This window comes from Mesoplodon bidens (assembly GCF_964165515.1).
Source record: "Mesoplodon bidens genome assembly, chromosome: 10".
Classification (NCBI taxonomy): Eukaryota; Metazoa; Chordata; class Mammalia; order Artiodactyla; family Ziphiidae; genus Mesoplodon; species Mesoplodon bidens.
This window is the reverse complement of record NC_138172.1, coordinates 44309152-44327511: the sequence shown is the minus strand read 5'-3', so window position 1 is coordinate 44327511 and position 18360 is coordinate 44309152. Positions and strand designations below refer to the sequence as shown.

Genomic DNA, 18360 nt, shown 5'->3' with positions numbered 1-18360 from the left:
CATATAGACATCCAAGTAAAGATATTGAGCAGAGAGTTGACTATAAGAGCTGCAGTTAAAGGAGAGGTTGGGACTGGTGATTTCAATTTGATAGTCGTTGTTATGATATGAGATTATATATTTTTCTGTTTATCTATTTTTTGTCTCTTTTTCCCCCAAGAATATGAGTTTCATGAGGGCAGAAAATCAATATTTTGGTCTTTACTGTGTCCCCAACTCCTAGAACATTTGTAAGCACATAAAAAGTGCTCAATAAATATTATTGAATGAAAGAAAAATTCAATTCAGGGCAGTATAATGTAAATGAAAAATAGCAGGACATAACAAGTGCTCAAGGATGACATGGTGTGTGAATTGAGACTGGGGAGTGACCAGTGTGGGCTCTAATGGTCAAGAAAAAAAGTCTTGGCAGAGATTGACCTTTATCAGGTCTTGAAAAATAGGTTTATAGGTAAGAGGTGTCAGGAAAAGGGGTCAAGTTTGGGGGAAAATGATGATTTTGGTTTAGATTGTGTTGAATTTGAAGTGTTGGGGGTTGGCCCAAAAGTTCGTTCGGGTTTTTGTAAGCTCTTACAAAAACCAGAACAAAATTTTTGGCCAGCCCGATAACAGAGGAACATCTGAATTTGATAGAAAGACATTTAAGTTAGTTCTCTAGGCTGTTTGAGATCTGGACTTGCAAAGGACAGACACGGGCACTCCTCCTTTCTGAAATTAGAACCCACACAACTACATTAGAATATCGGACTGTAAATGTGGTAACAGGAAATTAAGTACAAAATTTTGACTGAGTCGCCAAGAGTTGAAAAAACAACACTTCTCAAAATTTAATGTGCATACAAATCACCTGGCAATCTTACTAAAATGCAGATTTTGACTTTGTAGGTCTGGGGTGGGGCTTGAGCTTCTGTGTTTCCAACGAACTCCCAGGTGATGTTGATGCTGCCAGGTCCTTGGACCACATTTGAATAGAGAGGTACTAAAGTGACGTGTTACGCCAAAAGGAACATTTTCAAAGGAACTAAGTAGAAACCAGTTACATGGCTCTTCATCTCCTCACCAACACTGAGAGTATAAAAAGATTGAGTTTCTGGGCATCAGAGGAAGCTTATTTTAGATAGAACTTATTTGCAGGGAGCTGTTACTGAGCTGTGAGCAAGGGTGCAGAGCAGAGGGTACATCCCTCTTAACCTCAAATCAAGAGAAAGGATTTCAGTGGAACTCTCCGTCAGCACTGTGAGTGCCATCTCTGGTTGGAGAGACAAAGTGGACTGAGGTCTGACTCAAAAAACAAAGGGTGAGACACAGGCGGGCTAGCTGCTCTCTGACAAGTTGAAGAGGCTGCTTAGTAATCAAGCTGTGAACGCAATTTGTCAGGGCAAAGGAAATGGAATAGGTCAGAAATCAGGTTACTAGGCAGAAGGAGAGATAGGAGGGAAAGATCGCAGAAGGCCCTCACTAGAAAAGTCCACAAGATTTAACTTTAAATCAAGTTTGGAATCTGGATTATCATATGGGACTAGGATTTTAATTTCTAAATTGAGATCCTGTGTTTTATTTTTAAATGTTCATAAGATCTTTTATTATCTGTGAGTGATTGGACAGTAATTTTCTGAGTTTTTAATCTTGGGGTGGAGAATTTCTCCCAGTGAGCAAACTTTAAAGAGACAGTGGGAAACAAAGTAAAACTGGTTTATGGTTATGCCCATGAGTTCTGCTCCTTCAGTGTTTTCATGATAAATGGGTTCAAGGGAGAGGAGGCAAGTCAGCCTTGGATCTTCATATCAGCTACAATATAACCTTTAATCATGTTGCCCTTGAGTTCCTTTGCTGACACCACCACCCATAATGAGATTATTTTCTAAGTGCTGATCCTGTCAGAGATCTTGGACAACCCATTGCTGTTAACACCGCTCCTATAGATCAGCCCCACTGTGTCTGCCCCTACTGAGCAGAGTTCAAAGAGCTCCTATTTATAGAAGAGACTTGCTAATTCCACTTCTCTCTGGATAGACAATGGCAGTACAAAGAGCATCCACTCCCCCCAATCCCCGCCCCCCATCCTGGTCTCCTAGCAGCTACACCACCAACAGGTATTTTCATATCCTGTGCACATTAGAGTTAGGACAAAGGTGACTTGGAGCAGTTGTGTGTTTTGTATTGTTATCTATGCCCAAGGAAGCTGTCAACATGGACATCTAATGAAACATAGGTAGTTCTTGGCTCAGCAAAGCACTTACACCCCTGACACAATCAGAGATGATTTTTTAGGTACCAAGCTTGAGACCTGAGAGTTATCATGGGAGTTGGAGGAGTAGAAGGACCCATGTACCCTTCTCAATCTGTTCTTCCTGGAATCTTCTCTTTGGGTTCTGAACTCATATCTCATGCACCAGCTACACTAAGTTTCCTTGCGGTCCCTGAAAATGAAGACTTCCTTCAAAACTCTACCTCAATCTGTCTTCCTCCCTGAGAGCCTCCCTCATCTTATTTTTTTCAGGGAAGGTTGACCAAATGAGGCAACCCTCTGAGCCTCCATGACACTTGGGACAAACTGTATAAGAGCTTCTGTCTGTCTGTGTGTGGTCATTCTTGGTGCATTAACAGATGTGTGTGAATGGCTTCCTATTATTGAGTAACTTTTATTGGATGTTTGATTCATTATGTAGTTAAGATTCTGTTAGATTGTTCTGATGATTTAAAGGTTAAGAAAACTGTGGATGAAAAGATCCTAGGTGTACAGCAGAGAGTCACAAAAGGGTCATGTTGGCCAACAGCAGACTGTGGGCAGACGAGTCCTGAGAGGGAGCCAGGAGTACTCTTCCAAGTCACTCTGTTCCTTTCGATGCTAGACTGGCAGTATCTCAGCCTGTGCAAGCTGGAAGGCCCTGTAACTCCTGCACTGTTTTTGTTCGTTGCCCTTTTGTTTTCTCTTACAATTTAGTAGATTTTAAAGTAACTCTTGGGACTTCCCTGGCGGGCCAGTGGTTAAGACTCTGCGCTTCCAATGCAGGGGGTGTGGGTTCAATCCCTGGTCAGGGAACTAAGATCCCACATGCCGCATGTCGCAGCCTTAAGAGAAAAAAAAAAGTAACTCTCTTTTCCTGATTATAAAAAGAATACATTTTTATGGTCTTGTAGTACATGCTGGGTTGTTTGGCACCAACCCTGTTGACACCTGTTGTCCTGGTGTATTATTAATAGCACTGACTTTAACTCTTAGAAATTCCCCTGTTTGAACTGTGACTTATATTGCCACCTCCTAGTTGTACAGGATTTGGAGTGTACACAAATTGTTGTGTGTACATCTGATTACTGTAGGATAATTTCCAAAAGGTAAAACTTCTGAGTCAAAGGTTATGAAGGAATTACAGGCCTTTGCTACATTATGCCACTTTACTCTCCAGAAAAGTGGCAACCAGTTACACTCCAACTGGCGGTTCATGAGAGCCTATGACATTGCTAGACCAGAATTCAGTTATTAAAATCAATAACCTCAATACCAAAACCAGTGGAACAACTTCAGAAACCAAGAGGTTTCTGTTGTCTCTCAATTAAGATGGGAAAATTAGCAACTTACACTTCTTCCCACCTCTGTCCCCATTTCTCATTTACAAGTCTCCTCTGAGCTATGTTTCTGCCTTAAATTATTTTTTACATTATTCATCTTTTCATTTAAGAACTATACAAATACATTATGTTTATAATCAACGTTACTATAATTATTTAGAATATGATGTGTATATTTGATTGTATATTAAGTGTATTAATATATTATTATATATTTATATAATATATTAATTATATATCATACATATATATATATTTATATATAATAATTTATATTTTAAAAATATTTATTTTATTTATTTATTTATTTTGGCTGTGCCAGGTTTTAGTTGCGGCGCTATAATAATATATTTATTTATTTAAAAAAACATTTATTCATTTATTTATTTTTTGGCTACATCAGGTCTTAGTTGGGGCATGTGGGATCTATCATTGCAGCACACGGGCTTCTCTCTAGTTGTGGCGCATGGGCTCCAGAGTGCGCAGGCTCATTAGTTGTGACACACAGGCTCCAGGGCACGTGGGATCAGTAGTTGTGGCACGTGGGCTCCATAGTTGCGGGACACGGGCTCTCTAGTTGTGGCGCATGGGCTCAATAGTTGTGGCACACAGCCTTAGTTGCCCCACAGCATGTGGGACCTTAGTTCCCTGACCAAGGATTGAACCGGCGTCCCCTGACCAGGGATTGAACCAGTGTCCCCTGAATTGCAAGACTGATTCTTAACCACTGGACCACCAGGGAAGTCCCTATAATAATATATTTAAATGGAGCCAAGGCTTCCTGTGCCCTTTAATGCCACAGCTTCTCGATTTGTAAGTTCTCATCCTTTTGCTCCCTTCTTGCCTTTCTCCCTCTTCCTCTGAGAGGGCTGGGTTATATCCTGAAGTAAATTCTTTAGTTAGGGAGCATTCGTTTTAGGTTTCCTGGCATATTTGATCACATCTTCCTCGGGTCTTCTGTAGTGGATGACCTTAGTCAGGGTGGAGTCACAGATTTCCAGTTTTCTTCCCAATCAGCTTTAAATGTATAAAATGGAGCTCTCTGGGCAGCCAGGCTATTGGGGAACCAATACATTTATTGGGATACAAATTACTGGTATCATAATAGAACCTCACCTACTATTTCTTTTCCACTTTTCCTGTTTTTCAACGGGGTACTCCTTTGGATGGAGTTCCACAATCTTGGGGAATTGTGTCTTTTCATATCTGTTCTTGGTACCCAGCCATTGCTGAATCCCATAATTATTCAACTGGGGAGGTGTTGAGGGCTGATTTGGATCTTCAGCTGTGTGTCCTGGAACTATCAGACCACAACGGACTGCAAAGGCCTAACACATTTGAGTTGGAATAGGGGCTTTAAGTCTTTAGTCCTTCCCCTCCAGGTGTCAAAGACACTCACTTAGGTTAGGTCCTTGAGTAGCCCATGAGTAGAGATGGAAGATCAGTAGGTAAATCCTGTGACCTAATGCCTTTGGGATTTCTTTGCTCTTCAGATTTGTCTAAGTCAGAGTTTTAGATTATTTTTGACGCACATTCATATACATTTGCATGACTCTCACTTGTTCCTTTTCAGCATAGATCTCTGAATTCATTCACATGCCAGAGGACATGCCAGTATTTGCACAAGGCTGACTAGTGCTAGGCTACAACTCCTAGGTGTGTATCCGCAAATATATCATAATTTAACAAATCATAAATAAAAGACAAAAAAATAAGCAAAGAGCGTATGCTCAACACTCCCCATGTCATTTTAAATTCCATTATACCTTCTTGTTGTGTAGCTGACACTTGATGTAGAATTCTTGGTGCACACTCTTGTCTCCTCTGAATTCTGTGTGTGTTCTGTTCTCTCTGAGGCTGCTCTAGATCATTTTCCTCTGTAAATGTACCCATGCCAGCATGTAAAGGTTGGTGATGGCTCCAAAGTTACTATCCCTCATTCTCCTGGAATCTACGGATCCCTTTACTCTCCAGGTGCAGGTCATCTTTTTTTTTTTTTCTTTTTTTTTTTTTGCGGTACGCAGGCCTCTCACTGCTGTGGCCTCTCCCGTTGCGGAGCACAGGCTCCGGACGCGCAGGCTCAGCGGCCATGGCTCACGGGCCCAGCCGCTCCGCGGCATGTGGGATCTTCCCAGACCGGGGCACGAACCCGCATCCCCTGCATCGGCAGGCGGACTCTCAACCACTGCGCCACCAGGGAAGCCCCGCAGGTCATCTTTTTATCTCAGAAAATTTGCTTTATTCATCCTTTCCTTCTGAATGCTCTGTGATTTTTGTCATCAAGCCTGTACTGCACGTCCCTGATACAGTTGCCTGCACTGTCAGTTCTACTTCTTGCTGCTTCTAGTTTGAATTTTTAGTTTTGAGACAGTTTTAGGTTTCTCTGCCCTCCCTTTATTTTATTCTGCTAATTACTTTTACATCCCATTCTGTTGCTTTATTCATTCTTTGAAGTGTAGTGTCTCTTCTTTAACTTCTATTTTATTGAGTCCCAGTTCTCTTTGACTTCTTTTTCCAATGTGAGTTTATATTAGAAAAGGTTCTGATTACAACTGATGGAAATCCAACTCAAAGCAGTTTAAGGACAAATGAGAAATGTGTTGGGTCACATAACCACTCTAAGAGAAGCAGGGCAGGAGCTGGGCTTAGGGGCGTCTGGAGTTGAGGACACAATCCATCAGCACCCTCTCTGGCTCTTGCCTGTACTTATCTCATTGTATTTGTTTCCTTCTCTCCCAGTGTATACCTGGTCCCTACAGGCTCTCAGCCAAACACCCCATTATCACGGCATAAAAAACAGTTTCCCTCTAGCTAGAGTCAAAAACTTGTTGAGGAAACAGCCTGGTTACATTCATACCCCTACACCAATGAGTGTCACCAAATGATAAAGAACAGATTGGCCCACCCTGGGCCACAGCTCTGCCTCTGTGATCAGGGCTGTGGGGTCTATTACAATAACCCATATACTTTCTCCATCTTTCTTTTGCAAACTATTTTGTCCTTAGTTTTGTTGTAGATATTCCTGCTTGTCACTCAATTTAGAAGTCGAGTGGACAATTCTAACTGGGCTTGCTTTGGCCCAATAATGATGTGAATGGATTCTTCTTAATCATGTTTTTGCCTACCTTGTCCAAACCTCTTTGTATATTGATATTGACGTTTGGGACTCTCTTTTCAGTTGATTGGTTGTCTATCAGTTGGTGAGTATAGGGGATTGGAAGAGGGAGTTTGTAAAGGGAAGGATTTCCATGTGGCGAGTGTTTCCACGTGCCCATGGGTGAAGGCCAGCTGCTAGTGTTACCTTTGAGACTTTCCAGTGAATGAGTAAGCCATCAAATGAGAAAGTCTCATTGGGTGAATACAGATGTAATCTAGTCTTAGGCCTCAATGAGGTGTTCTGTACTGTACAGAACCCAGCAATGTGAATATAGGGTAGTCTGATTGTTCTGTCTTTTCAAGATCGTATCAATATTTTTAACACCTTTATTGAGGTATAATTTACATACCATTGCATTCATCCATTTTATGTGTACAGTGATTTTTAGTAAATTTACAAAGTTGTGCAAACATCACCACAATCCAGTCTTAGAATATCCCTATCACCCCCCAAAATCTCTCCTGCCCATTTGCAAACAGTCCCTCTTCTCACCCCCTAGCCACGAGCAACACTAATCTGCTTTCTTTCTCCATGGAGTCATTTCTGGACATTTCATGTAAATGGGATCAAAACATGTGGTCTTTTCTATTTGGCTTCTTTCAGTGATAGAATTTTTTTTTAGGTTTATTCATGTGGCAGCCCGTATCAGAAGTTAGGTCCATTTTATGCTGAACAGTATCCCCTCATATGTTTGTTTTTTTTTTTCGTTACGCGGGCCTCTCACTCTTGTGGCCTCTCCCATCGCGGAGCACAGGCTCCGGACGCGCAGGCTCAGCAGCCATGGCTCACGGGCCTGGCCGCTCCGCGGCATGTGGGATCTTCCCAGACCGGGGCACGAACCCGTGTCCCCTGCATCGGCAGGCGGACTCTCAACCACTGCGCCACCAGGGAAGCCCCCCTCATATGGTTTTAGCAGCCATATCTTTTGAACCTTTAAGTGAGATACGTTATCTGACAAAGCTTGTTTTTCGGATTTATAGGGAGAATGAAATATTTTGACCAGAGGCTAGCCTGGATAGTGGCTGTAGGTGTCACCTGAGAACAGCCTTTCTCCTTTGCCCCTGATAGAGTTTGACACGTCTGCTCAAAACAATCAGTGTTGACATTTGGACAGAACAAATACATTCACATGCCAATGCAGCTGCCATGGGTGGAGAGAGGGGACCAGGAAGAGAAGGATAGCAGGGGATTTGTACAATTCCTAGACTGGTGAGAACCAGCACCTCTTTAAAACACACACAGATGCACAGACACTCATAGACACACACACAAAACACCAGATATGCACACAAAGACACACCCATGAAAAACACCAAAGGACCACACAAAAACATTGGCTTTCATCCAGCATTACTCACTCAGAATGCAGAGCATCTTGATTTCATTTAAGGTGAAAATAATAATGATATATTCTTTCTTTTTCAAGATTGTTAAAGACAAGAAGGTACTGGTCTTCCTGGAGTTAACAAAGTTCAGATATTTACAAATAATTAGCTTTATGAACCAAGGATCTCAAAATATAGAAACCTTGGCCAAATAAGTCAGCAGGAAAAAAGTACATTATTTGCATTACTCGTCTCCCTTGGTTGTTGCTTATATTTCTGAAATTACAGGGACAATAATCATGTTAAAGGAAGAAAAGACAGTAAGCATATTCCTCCCTATCTACCTAGCTACCTATCTATCTTTCATCTACCTATCTCTTCCCTACTTTTAAGACTTGTGTGTTATTTCATATATTCATTCACTTATTTATTTAAAATTTTCCCTTTTTCGATTTCAATTTTCGAATAATATTTCCCTTTTTGCAGATATTTAGATTGTTTACCATTTTCTGAACCAAACGTATAATTAGCATCCTTGTACATATACCCTTGTGCATGAGTGAGAGCATTTCTCTAGAATGTTTTCCCAATTGTTGAATTGTTCAATAAAGAATATCCCAAGTTAAAATCTTGATAGATGTTGCCAAACTGCTGTCTAAAAATGCATCAATTTACATTCCCATGGTTTCATAGCTCTATAAATTTACTAAAAACCACTGAAATGTGCACTTTAACAGGTAAACTTTATGTTTGTAAATTTCATAGCAATAAAGCAGTTCAAAAATATGTAGGTAATTTTTGCTAATTTTGTCATCTGATAAACTTTAAAAAACTTAAATACTTTGAGGATTTTGATGAACATCGATTTTGCTTTGCATTGGATTAAATCATGGATTAATTTGGAAAGAACAGTTAACTTTACATTATTGAGGTGTCCCATCAGGGTCATGATAGTCTGTGTCTTTTGGATAATTGAATAGTTTCCTTCATATGAGTCTTGCACATATTCTGAGTGTCATTTGTTTTTGTTATAGTTTTGTGTGTGTGTGTGTGTGTGTGAATCAGTCTGTTTCTCTATTACATTTTCTGATGTATAGAAAATGATTGCATTTTTAGATTGTTGATTATGTTTCTGGCTATCTTACTGAATTCTCTTATTGGTTAAAATAGTTTTTCATTTGATTCTCTTGAATTAAGCACATAGTCATATCATCTACATATAGAGTTTAATCTTTTCAGAAAAACATTTATATCTCTTATCCCTATGTCTTGTATTATCGCAGTGACAAAGGTCTATATTATAATCTTGTGTGTTAAATGAGAGAGCAGGCCTCTCTCTCTTGTTCCTTCTCCTTTACATATAATATTTGATCAAGGTACTTTCTTAAGCAAAAATAGCTTCTGTGTATCCCCCATTGTGAAAATAATTTTTTCCCTTTGCAACTGAGTAGTTTGCAGGGAGACAATTTGAAACCATTTGAATATTCTGTTTCCCTTAATGATGTTCGTATCCATTGATAATTCTTGGCTGAATCAGTTATTACAGTGAGGTTGCAAAATGGTATTTCCACAACCCCCAGCCCCCAATTCTATTTTTCCTTCTACATCTATTAGCCACTCTTCTTTTGTAAAGAAGAGGTTCCCTCCCATGTCTCTATTTTTGGCTATCGCTGTAGACTCACGGATTCTTTCCTAATTCAGTGTGTTCCAATCTATTACGTACTGTCATTATTCTATTTGGTACTCAGATTGTCCCGTATTTGGCCAAGTGTGTGCCTTTGAGTTAGCTCTCACGTCATTTTAGCATGACTATCAGTCTTTGAGCACTTTCTTGCTTTCTGGCACAACATAATGTTCAAAGCTCACCTTATACTTTCCTAGCCCCAGTCGTGGAATCAGCCAGTTCTCCAAGGAGTTCTGGTTTCTTTTATTAGATGTTTAGTTTATTTAGAAACTAAAATCTGGGCATTGGATGTACTCATTGCTATTGCTGTGTCATGGCTTCTAGACTCCCAGTGGACAGAGCTGGGAAATATATGTTTGTACATATAAATATACACACATCTATCTATCACCTGTCTATCACTGTGTTAGAAACCATGAGTTTATGCTGATATTTTCAATTCCAATCCAGAACCACCAATTTGATTTTAGCTTCCCCATCCTTGATATATTTACTTATTTTCTCAGTCTCAGAATGTATAAAGAGTTGTTTTAGAATTGCTAACACACCACACTGTGGGACTGGGTTCTTACTAACTAGAGCTCAATATTTGTTGAAAGTTCTTTTTTAGTTTAGTCTGAGGATGTATAGTCAAAATACTGTGCTCAAAGTCACATGGGTCAGTTCTTTTTATTTTTTTCCCTTTCAGTTTGGTTATGTTGTTTGTTTGAAGTATAGTTAAATACATTTGGTTTTGTTTGTATTTCAATTTAAGGTTTCCCTCCTCACGCTTGTTGAGTTTTTAACTTTTTGTTTATATAAAAACATGACCATGGTTCCAAAAGTCAAAACTATATAAAAACCAAATGCTCAGAGGAGTGTCAGTTCATGTCCCCCAACCCTTCCACCCTTTTTCACACACCTCCTTTAGGTAAGCTCTCTCATTTGTTTTTGGTTTTATCCTTCTTGTGTTTCCTTTTGCAAAAATAAACAGGTGCTTATTTAGTGTCTTATTTCATTATTTCTCTCACACAAAAGAAGCATACTATATGTACACTTTTTGTTTCATTTGCTTTATTCACTTTAATAATATTCTACCACTACATTATTCGTAGTAATTCCATTTTAAAAATGTAAAAGCATGGATTCAGAGAGGTTAAGTAACTCTTCTAGGCTCATGAAGCCAACGAGTGGAGGAACTAGGAAAATACACTTGCACCCTGATACCTTCCATCTTTCTTATGATCTTTTCTCTTTTGTTTGTAATTAGTTTGTATTTCTCAATATTTGCGCTGACTGGCAAAAAGAATATTTTCCTTTTTATTTTCTGGAAATATTACTGCTTCCCAGGAAGCAATCCCAGCTTTGTTCAGACAGGTTGATGGTATGTTTAATGGGCATTTGGAATAACTCTAATATTTCCTGTTTGTGGCAATGCTTACTTTCAAAAAAAATTTTTTTTGAGAGTTGAAGATACTCTGCATGATTATTTCCTTCCTTTCCATCCCACACTCCTTCTGTTTATTCCTACTTTAGGCTTCCCAGCTGAGACGCATATTGCCTTCAAAATCTTTACAGTTTAATGTATTAGGGAGTTGACAATTACGACTCAAATCACAGCAAAGGAAGCTATTATATGGTTTCTCCTTTTTTTTTTTTCCTCATAACAGAGAAAATACATTATTTGCTCTGGTTACAGAAAGGGACACAGATGGCAACACTGTATTTTACTAATATTCAGATTCATCTAAAATATCCATCAGTCACAGAAATAGTTTGCAAAGGGGAGAGTGGCTCAGTTAACCCCAGGCTCCAGGTACCCACCTCTGAACACGGTCACCAGTGTTCCTGCCGTGCAGCCCTTTAGCTGAGAGCTCACTGCTGCCTTCACTGCTTAGCTCAGAAGACCCGACTGTAGCAATGTAAAGCCACTGTGACTGTAAAGCTTAAATGAAGGAAATTGAAGGGAAATCTAGATCAGAAAGAAAAATGCCTTCAAGGAAAAAATATAATCATTGATTTGTAAAATTCAATGGATTCTCTTAAACTTTCCAATATGAAATTATATCATTAACACATAGTAATATTTTTGCCTGTGCCTTTCTGATATCCTGATATTTATACCTCTTGTTCTTTCTCTTGTCTAATTGTATTAGATATTAGTTATATTACATGTCTTTGTTATATAACAACGGTGATGGTGATTCTTAAATTTTTCCTGCCTGTAATATTTTGCCACTACTTATAAGTGAGATTGGTCTACTCCTTCCTCCCTCCCTCCGTCCCTCCCTTCCTTCCTTCCTTCCTTCTTGCATGTGCTCTTTGTCACGTTTTTGTATCTGAGCTATGTTGGCTTCAGAAAAAGAGTTTGGAAGTCATCACTTTTTCTATGCTTCAGAGCGGTTTACTTGGGGACTAATAGTACCTCCCCTGTTTGAGTGAGAGCTGAGGGAAATACCACACTGTAAAGATCTTAGATGAGTGGCCAGCATGTAGTAAGCATTCAAACAGTATTAGCTATGATGGGACATGATTAGATATCAATTCCAGGCAGTTTTGTTTGTTTTTGGCATGAGTGACAAGTGCATCGTTATACAAGTCTCAAGAATCTAAACGACCTAGAGCTACAATTTCCCTTTCACCCCTGCCCCTTACTCTCCTGCCCCCCCCAGGTTTCCATCATCAAGAACTGCTGTCACAGTTGCAGAACCTCGTGTGGCTACTTCACAATCAAGCTCCCCGGAGGAAGAGCAGAGGTGTAGAAAAGGCAGGTGAGTGCTGGGAAGAGGAGAGAAGAGGGAGGAAAAACAGAGAAAAGGGACTCACATGTTTGATAGAGGTCTCCATACAGACCAGTGTATAGCATTGAGAAAAAGTAAAAATCTGTTTGGAATTTTCTCTGGATTCTGTAATGTGCCTGTACTTGTCCACCTTCTTAGATGCTGTTTCCGTGGGATCCATGGCTTCTTTCTCCTCTGATATCTCTGGATGCTCCTTTCCATCGCCTTTGTACAGTTCTTTTCACCCATCCTTTAAATATATATTTCTTCAGGGGACACCCCTAGATTCTTCTCTTCTCACTTCAAATTATATATACTCTTCTTTACTCCATTGGCTGTATATGCTGGTTACTCACAAACTCATCCCCAGAATGGATCAGTATACTGGGTAGGACCGGCTACAGAATTGGTGGGGCCCAGTGCAAAATATAAATGTGTGTGTGGTCCCTTGCTCTAAAATTTTCATGAATTTCAAGATGGTGACAACAGAACATTATGCCCAGCAAGGGGTTCTTCAGAGCACAGGGCCCTGTGTGACTGTATAGGTTGCACATCCATGAAGCCTGGTCTGCTACTGAGATAAAGACCAAAATATCAACTGTCTCCTGTACACTTGCACTTGGTTGTCCCACAGAGCACATCTCCAACTCAACATGCCCAAAACTCAACTCATGTCTATGCCTCCATCACTGCAAAAGCTCTCTTTCTCCTTTGTTTCTGGAAGCAGCAAATGGCACTGCATCCCCTTAAATAGCCAAGTCAGAAATCAAGAGTGTCATTCTTACCGCCTTGTTTTTCTCAGCCTCGGCAGCCCAGCTTTCAGGGGAGATTCGGTCTCCTTCACACTCTACAATTCAGGCTCCTCCTCCCCATCCTCACTGCGTCTACCCTGGTTTCAGACACTCCTGACTCTCATGAGTCAGTCCCAGCCCCGCCATCTTCTCAGCTATTCTCCCTGCCTCCAGCGCGTCTCCTTTGTAAATCTATTGTCCAGCCCATGATAAGAAAGATCATTCTATAACCTAAATTTGATCCTCTTACTTTCTAGCTTATAAACCATCAATGGCTTTCTGTTGCCTTAACATAACATTCAAGTTGTTTGGCTTGACAGATAAGGGTCCTCATGATCCAGTACTGCCCCTGCCCATAGCCAAGGCATGCTGGACCACAGGAAATTCCCTAACCCTTTCAGCAAAGAGCTACATTGCCACATGAAATTGTTTCAGCCAGAGTACCATGTTTAGTATCCCCTAGAGTAAACCTTACTTTCTCAATCCCCTTTTCTAATTCTTTATGTTCTAAAGGTATACCAAAGCCAGGGAGTCTCTCTCTGGAGGTGGTAGTTAGCTATTTCTGATTGCTCTCCTTATATGGCTACTATTCCTATTGAACAGGGAGGTGCTGGCTATAGTTCAATTCAGCTCATGCCCATAGTTAAATTTGATTATGAGAAGAGGCTAGGTTTCTGTAACATGTGGCTTTCAATGTCAGTAATTTTTATTTTTATTTTTTTTTAAGATTTAAAACATTTTTATTTATTTTTTAAAATTTATTTATTTTTGGCTGCATTGGGTCTTCATTGCTGCCCAGGAGCTTTCTCTAGTTGCTGCCAGCGGGGGCTGCTCTTCATTGCAGTGTGCGGGCTTCTCATTGCAGTGGCTTCTCTTGTTGTGGAGCATGGGCTTTAGGCATGCAGGCTCAGTAGTTGTGGCACACGGGCTTAGTTGCACCACAGTATGTGGGATCTTTCCAGACCAGGGATCAAACTCGTGTCCCTTGCATTGGCAGGTGGATTCTTAACCACTGCACCACCAGGAAAGTTCAGATGTCAAGTAAGTTTTAAATCACTGTCAATGACACCCATCTTTCTTTTGGAACAAGAAGTGATTTCCATACACCTGTTCTATTATCCAATAATTTCATGCCTAAATATTTACTCAAGAAAAGTAGAAATGCTTATGCTCAAAAGGACAGGGATTTTCATACAATGGAATACAACCCAGCAATAAAAAGAATGTGCTACTGATACATGCAGAAGCAAAGATAAATCTCAGTGAATTATGTTGAATGCAAAAAAACAGACACAAAAGAGCATCCATTTATATGAAGCTAAGAACAGACCAAAATAGTCTATGGTGAAAGAAATCAGAATAGTGGTTGCCTCTGGGAGAGAGGGATGTAGGGAATGTGTGGGAGGGGCATGAGGGAACTTCCCAGGTTGATATACACATATGTCAAAACTAATCAGGGACTTCCCTGGTGGCGTAGTGGTTAAGAATCCACCTGCCAATGCAGGGCACACAGGTTCGAGCCCTGATCGGGGAATCCCACATGCCGCGGAGCACCTAAGCCCGCGAGCCACAACTACTGAAGCTTGCGCGCCTAGAGCCTGTGCTTCGCAACAAGAGAAGCCACCGCAATGAGAGCACATGTTGAGGGACGTGTTAGACATACATGCTTTCCTCCCAGGGCCAGTCCTTGGGTTAGAACCCCAGGAATCCTAACAATCAAAAAAACCAGGAATCATCCTTCCATGGCTTTTTGGAGGTGTTCAGAGTTCCTCAACCCCATCTCCATCATATCTCTTAGCAATTCTCCTTATAAATCCCCCCAAACTGCAGCTTCCTCCCCCTACTCACCACCAACCATCAAAAAGGGAATGGAGTCCAGGAAAAGTGGGCAGGAGTGGAAACCTACCAAAAGAGCCCTGATATCCGCAAGTGCTAGGGAGAGTTTTCCTTCTAGTACAGTGCTCTAGCTGCTGAAGTTGCTGTGGTACTGGCCAGGGCAGGACGAGAGGATCTGCCTTTGGTCCAGGGAAACCACCTTCTGATGAAGACCTCCTAGACCACAAAAATGGTACTAGGTTCAGGCACAAAACCCGGCTTCCACTAATCATGTATCTTAGAAGAGAACATCACAATGGCTAAGTGGCTACGTAGTGAGAGAATCCCCTCCAGCATTCACATAATCTTTTTATTAGAAACAGTGTGTCTAGATGGAGCTTTTCTTGCTCAAAATCAAGAACTTGATTGTGTTGCTTTTTTTTTTTTTGGTAATTTTGGGGGGATTTTAAGCAAAACCACGTATTTAATCTGCCCTCGTGATGCAATCTTTTCTTCTTTTGAAGAAAAGATTTTGCGCAAGTTATTTTTTGCTTATGAATATTGTACCGCAGTGATAATTCTTCATGCTTATAAATGGAAAGGGGAGATCTTTAGTTTAACTAGAGGATGTTGTTTTGTAATATACTTGAAAAAAACAATTTCTACATATCAGAATAATGCCAGGGTGGTGCCTCCTTACGGGTTACCAGCTTTGCACAACGAGCTTCTATTCCTAAGTTGTTCTGCTGCTCTTACTCCTTATAGCAAATGCTGTCTCTCCAAATACCAGTTAATACCTTGAAGAATGGTCTGTCCCTTCTTGTTTATATCTGTACAGGTTGTTGCTCTTGCTTTACAGAGCCATTTAGTGGGTCTTTCTTTGGACCAAAGTGAGTTCAAGAATGACTAAACCTTCTGTGCATTGTCATCTGTTTACAGAGACCATCTGTCTTTATTTTATTTCTACACAGTTGCAATTACATTAAGCACTTTCCAAGCTCCAGAAATGGGCATTCTTAAGGTCTTGGTTGTTGTCTCTTTCATTGAAAGTGGCCCTGATGGAACTGAACCGAGAGGTGTGAATGAAGAGGAGGGACAGGAAAGCTTTGGGTCATGCTGTTAACAAACTAAGGGGCCCCTGCCTGTGCCTGGTGCTGCCCTCATTCTCAGGATACAAAATGAGTGGGTCAGGATTCCAGCTCACAAGGAGCTCCTGCTCTCAATGTGGAGACAGACACTGACAATAAATCATGTTAACATACCTAAGGATTACAACAGAGGTATGAATACAGAGAGAGGGAAAGCCACTGCTTTCCCTCCAGCAAGGGCTCCAGCAAGTCCTGAAGAAAGGCAACAGAAGGCAAACATCACCTACTCCCCAGTTGCACTTGCTACACATACGTATGAGGCAGAGTCACCTTGATTCTGCCAAGTTCCTATGGTAGATGCCGTTGGTGCCCAGATCCCCTTTATCTGGCAGTTGCACCTGTCATAGCTTCTGTGAGTGTTAGACAGCTGCCTTTGTAGCCTGAGATTTGCCCTTGGTCTGTTGGGAACCACTTTTTGGAAATGCCTGGGATATTATGCCCTTCCCATCAATGGCCCACAGCCCATCACTGACTGATACAAAGTACAAAGGGCTGTCCCCCTTGCTTCAAGGAAGGAATACCCTGATATAACTCATGCTCCAGAGCTCTTTGTGGGATCAGGCTGAGGTTAGACTTCAGCTGAACTCACACTTTGACTCCCACTCTCTTTCCCTCTCCTGCCTGATTTCCTTATTCTTAGGGAAATTGAAAAGAGCCCCTCAATCATTTGCTCAGCAGTCCGTCTCAGGCTCTGCTTTTAGAGAATCTACACAAGACCGTTTCCTGTGTTTATTGTCAGCTTCTTGGTTGTATGGCTCTCAAGAAAAAAAAAAAATCATGGAGCAAGGACAAAATGGAAGGAAGGAACAGAGTCAGGGAATAATCTTATCAGGGCATTTCTCAGCTCCATACCCCTTTTCTAAATGAAAAGACCACTACTCTAAGGAGAAAGCCTGTATGGAGGGAGGATGTGGGAGGGAGAGCACACAAACAGAAGGCTGGCCTCCTCCAAGAATCTTGGAGGCCCTCAGTCTGTCTTAGAAGTTAAATTGTAAATTGATTAAGGTTGAAAGTGCAATCACTTAGATATCTGAGGTCTTGAAATTCACCTTTATGGCAATAAAAAAATGCTGGAGGAGACTGAATTTGTAATCATTTTCCTTATGGTGCTCTTTGGCTTTACCTTCTGATATTTACAAAAGATTTAAATTGACCTGAGAGACCATCCTGAGTGCCACGTAGGCCAAAGCCCTCCATCACTGGGGCATCTGAGGCTTGCTCCAGGGATTATCTGGAACAGGAGTTGTACTTTCTAAGGGACATCCTAGCTGCCTAGGCAGGCAGTACAGAGAGCTGAGTCCATTCAGGAGAGAACATTTATCTGGAAGAGTTTGGTCTCTGAGCACAGGCCCGGGAGGAGGCGCTTGGAAGTTGTCTTGGATGAAGTGTTTTTGCGTGCATTAGCGGTCCTTCATTAAGAAGACTGGAGCAATTAATGTTATCCTGATTAATGAAGCTAAATTAGCTTCATAATCTCTAATGCTTCTTCCTCACTGCTAGCAGGCAAGAGTTTGGAACTGATTTAATGCAGCAGACTTTTACCCAATGCTGGGATTCATCCATAACTGCTCTCTAGTGAAGCATTTGGTAAAGTCAGGCCCGATCAACTTGTGTACAAGATGAGGCAAACAGAGCATAGCTTTTTAAGGGCATAGATCACAGACCTGAGTGCAAGCTCTGGCTTGGCCATCACCAAGCCTCAGTTGATTAATGTGTAAAGTGGAAATCACTCTAACACCATCCTCAAAGTTGTTCTAAATCAGTGGTTCTTAAAGGGAGGTCCCCAGACCAGCAGCATCAGTGTCACCTGGGAATTTGTTCAAAATATGAAATTATAGTCCCTACCTCACTGAATGATAAATTCTGAGAGTGAAGCCCAGAAGTCTGTTTAATCAGCCCTCCAGGGCATTCCGATGCCTGTTAGAGTCCGGGAACCATTGTTCTAAGCAATGGTTCTTCACCCTGGTTGTTCATCACAAGTATCTGGTGACTTTTAAAATATACTAATGCTCTGTTCCAACCCCAAGCGAGTCTAATATACAGTAATTTAAGGTGGGGCCCCCTGGTGTTCATATGTTTAAAAGCTCCCCAAGGGGACTTCCCTGGCGGTC

General features: G+C 41.1%; 1 protein-coding gene across 1 annotated transcript in view; it reads left to right on the top strand.

Annotated features, from left to right (window-relative positions):
• LOC308623932 (uncharacterized protein) overlaps positions 1-18360 on the top strand; it is a 438061-nt gene that overhangs the window by 361988 nt on the left and 57713 nt on the right. The window contains exon 5 of the mRNA XM_081246727.1: positions 12388-12486. Within this exon, the coding sequence (XP_081102853.1) occupies positions 12388-12486 (99 nt within the window). The remainder of the gene's footprint in view (positions 1-12387; positions 12487-18360) is intronic.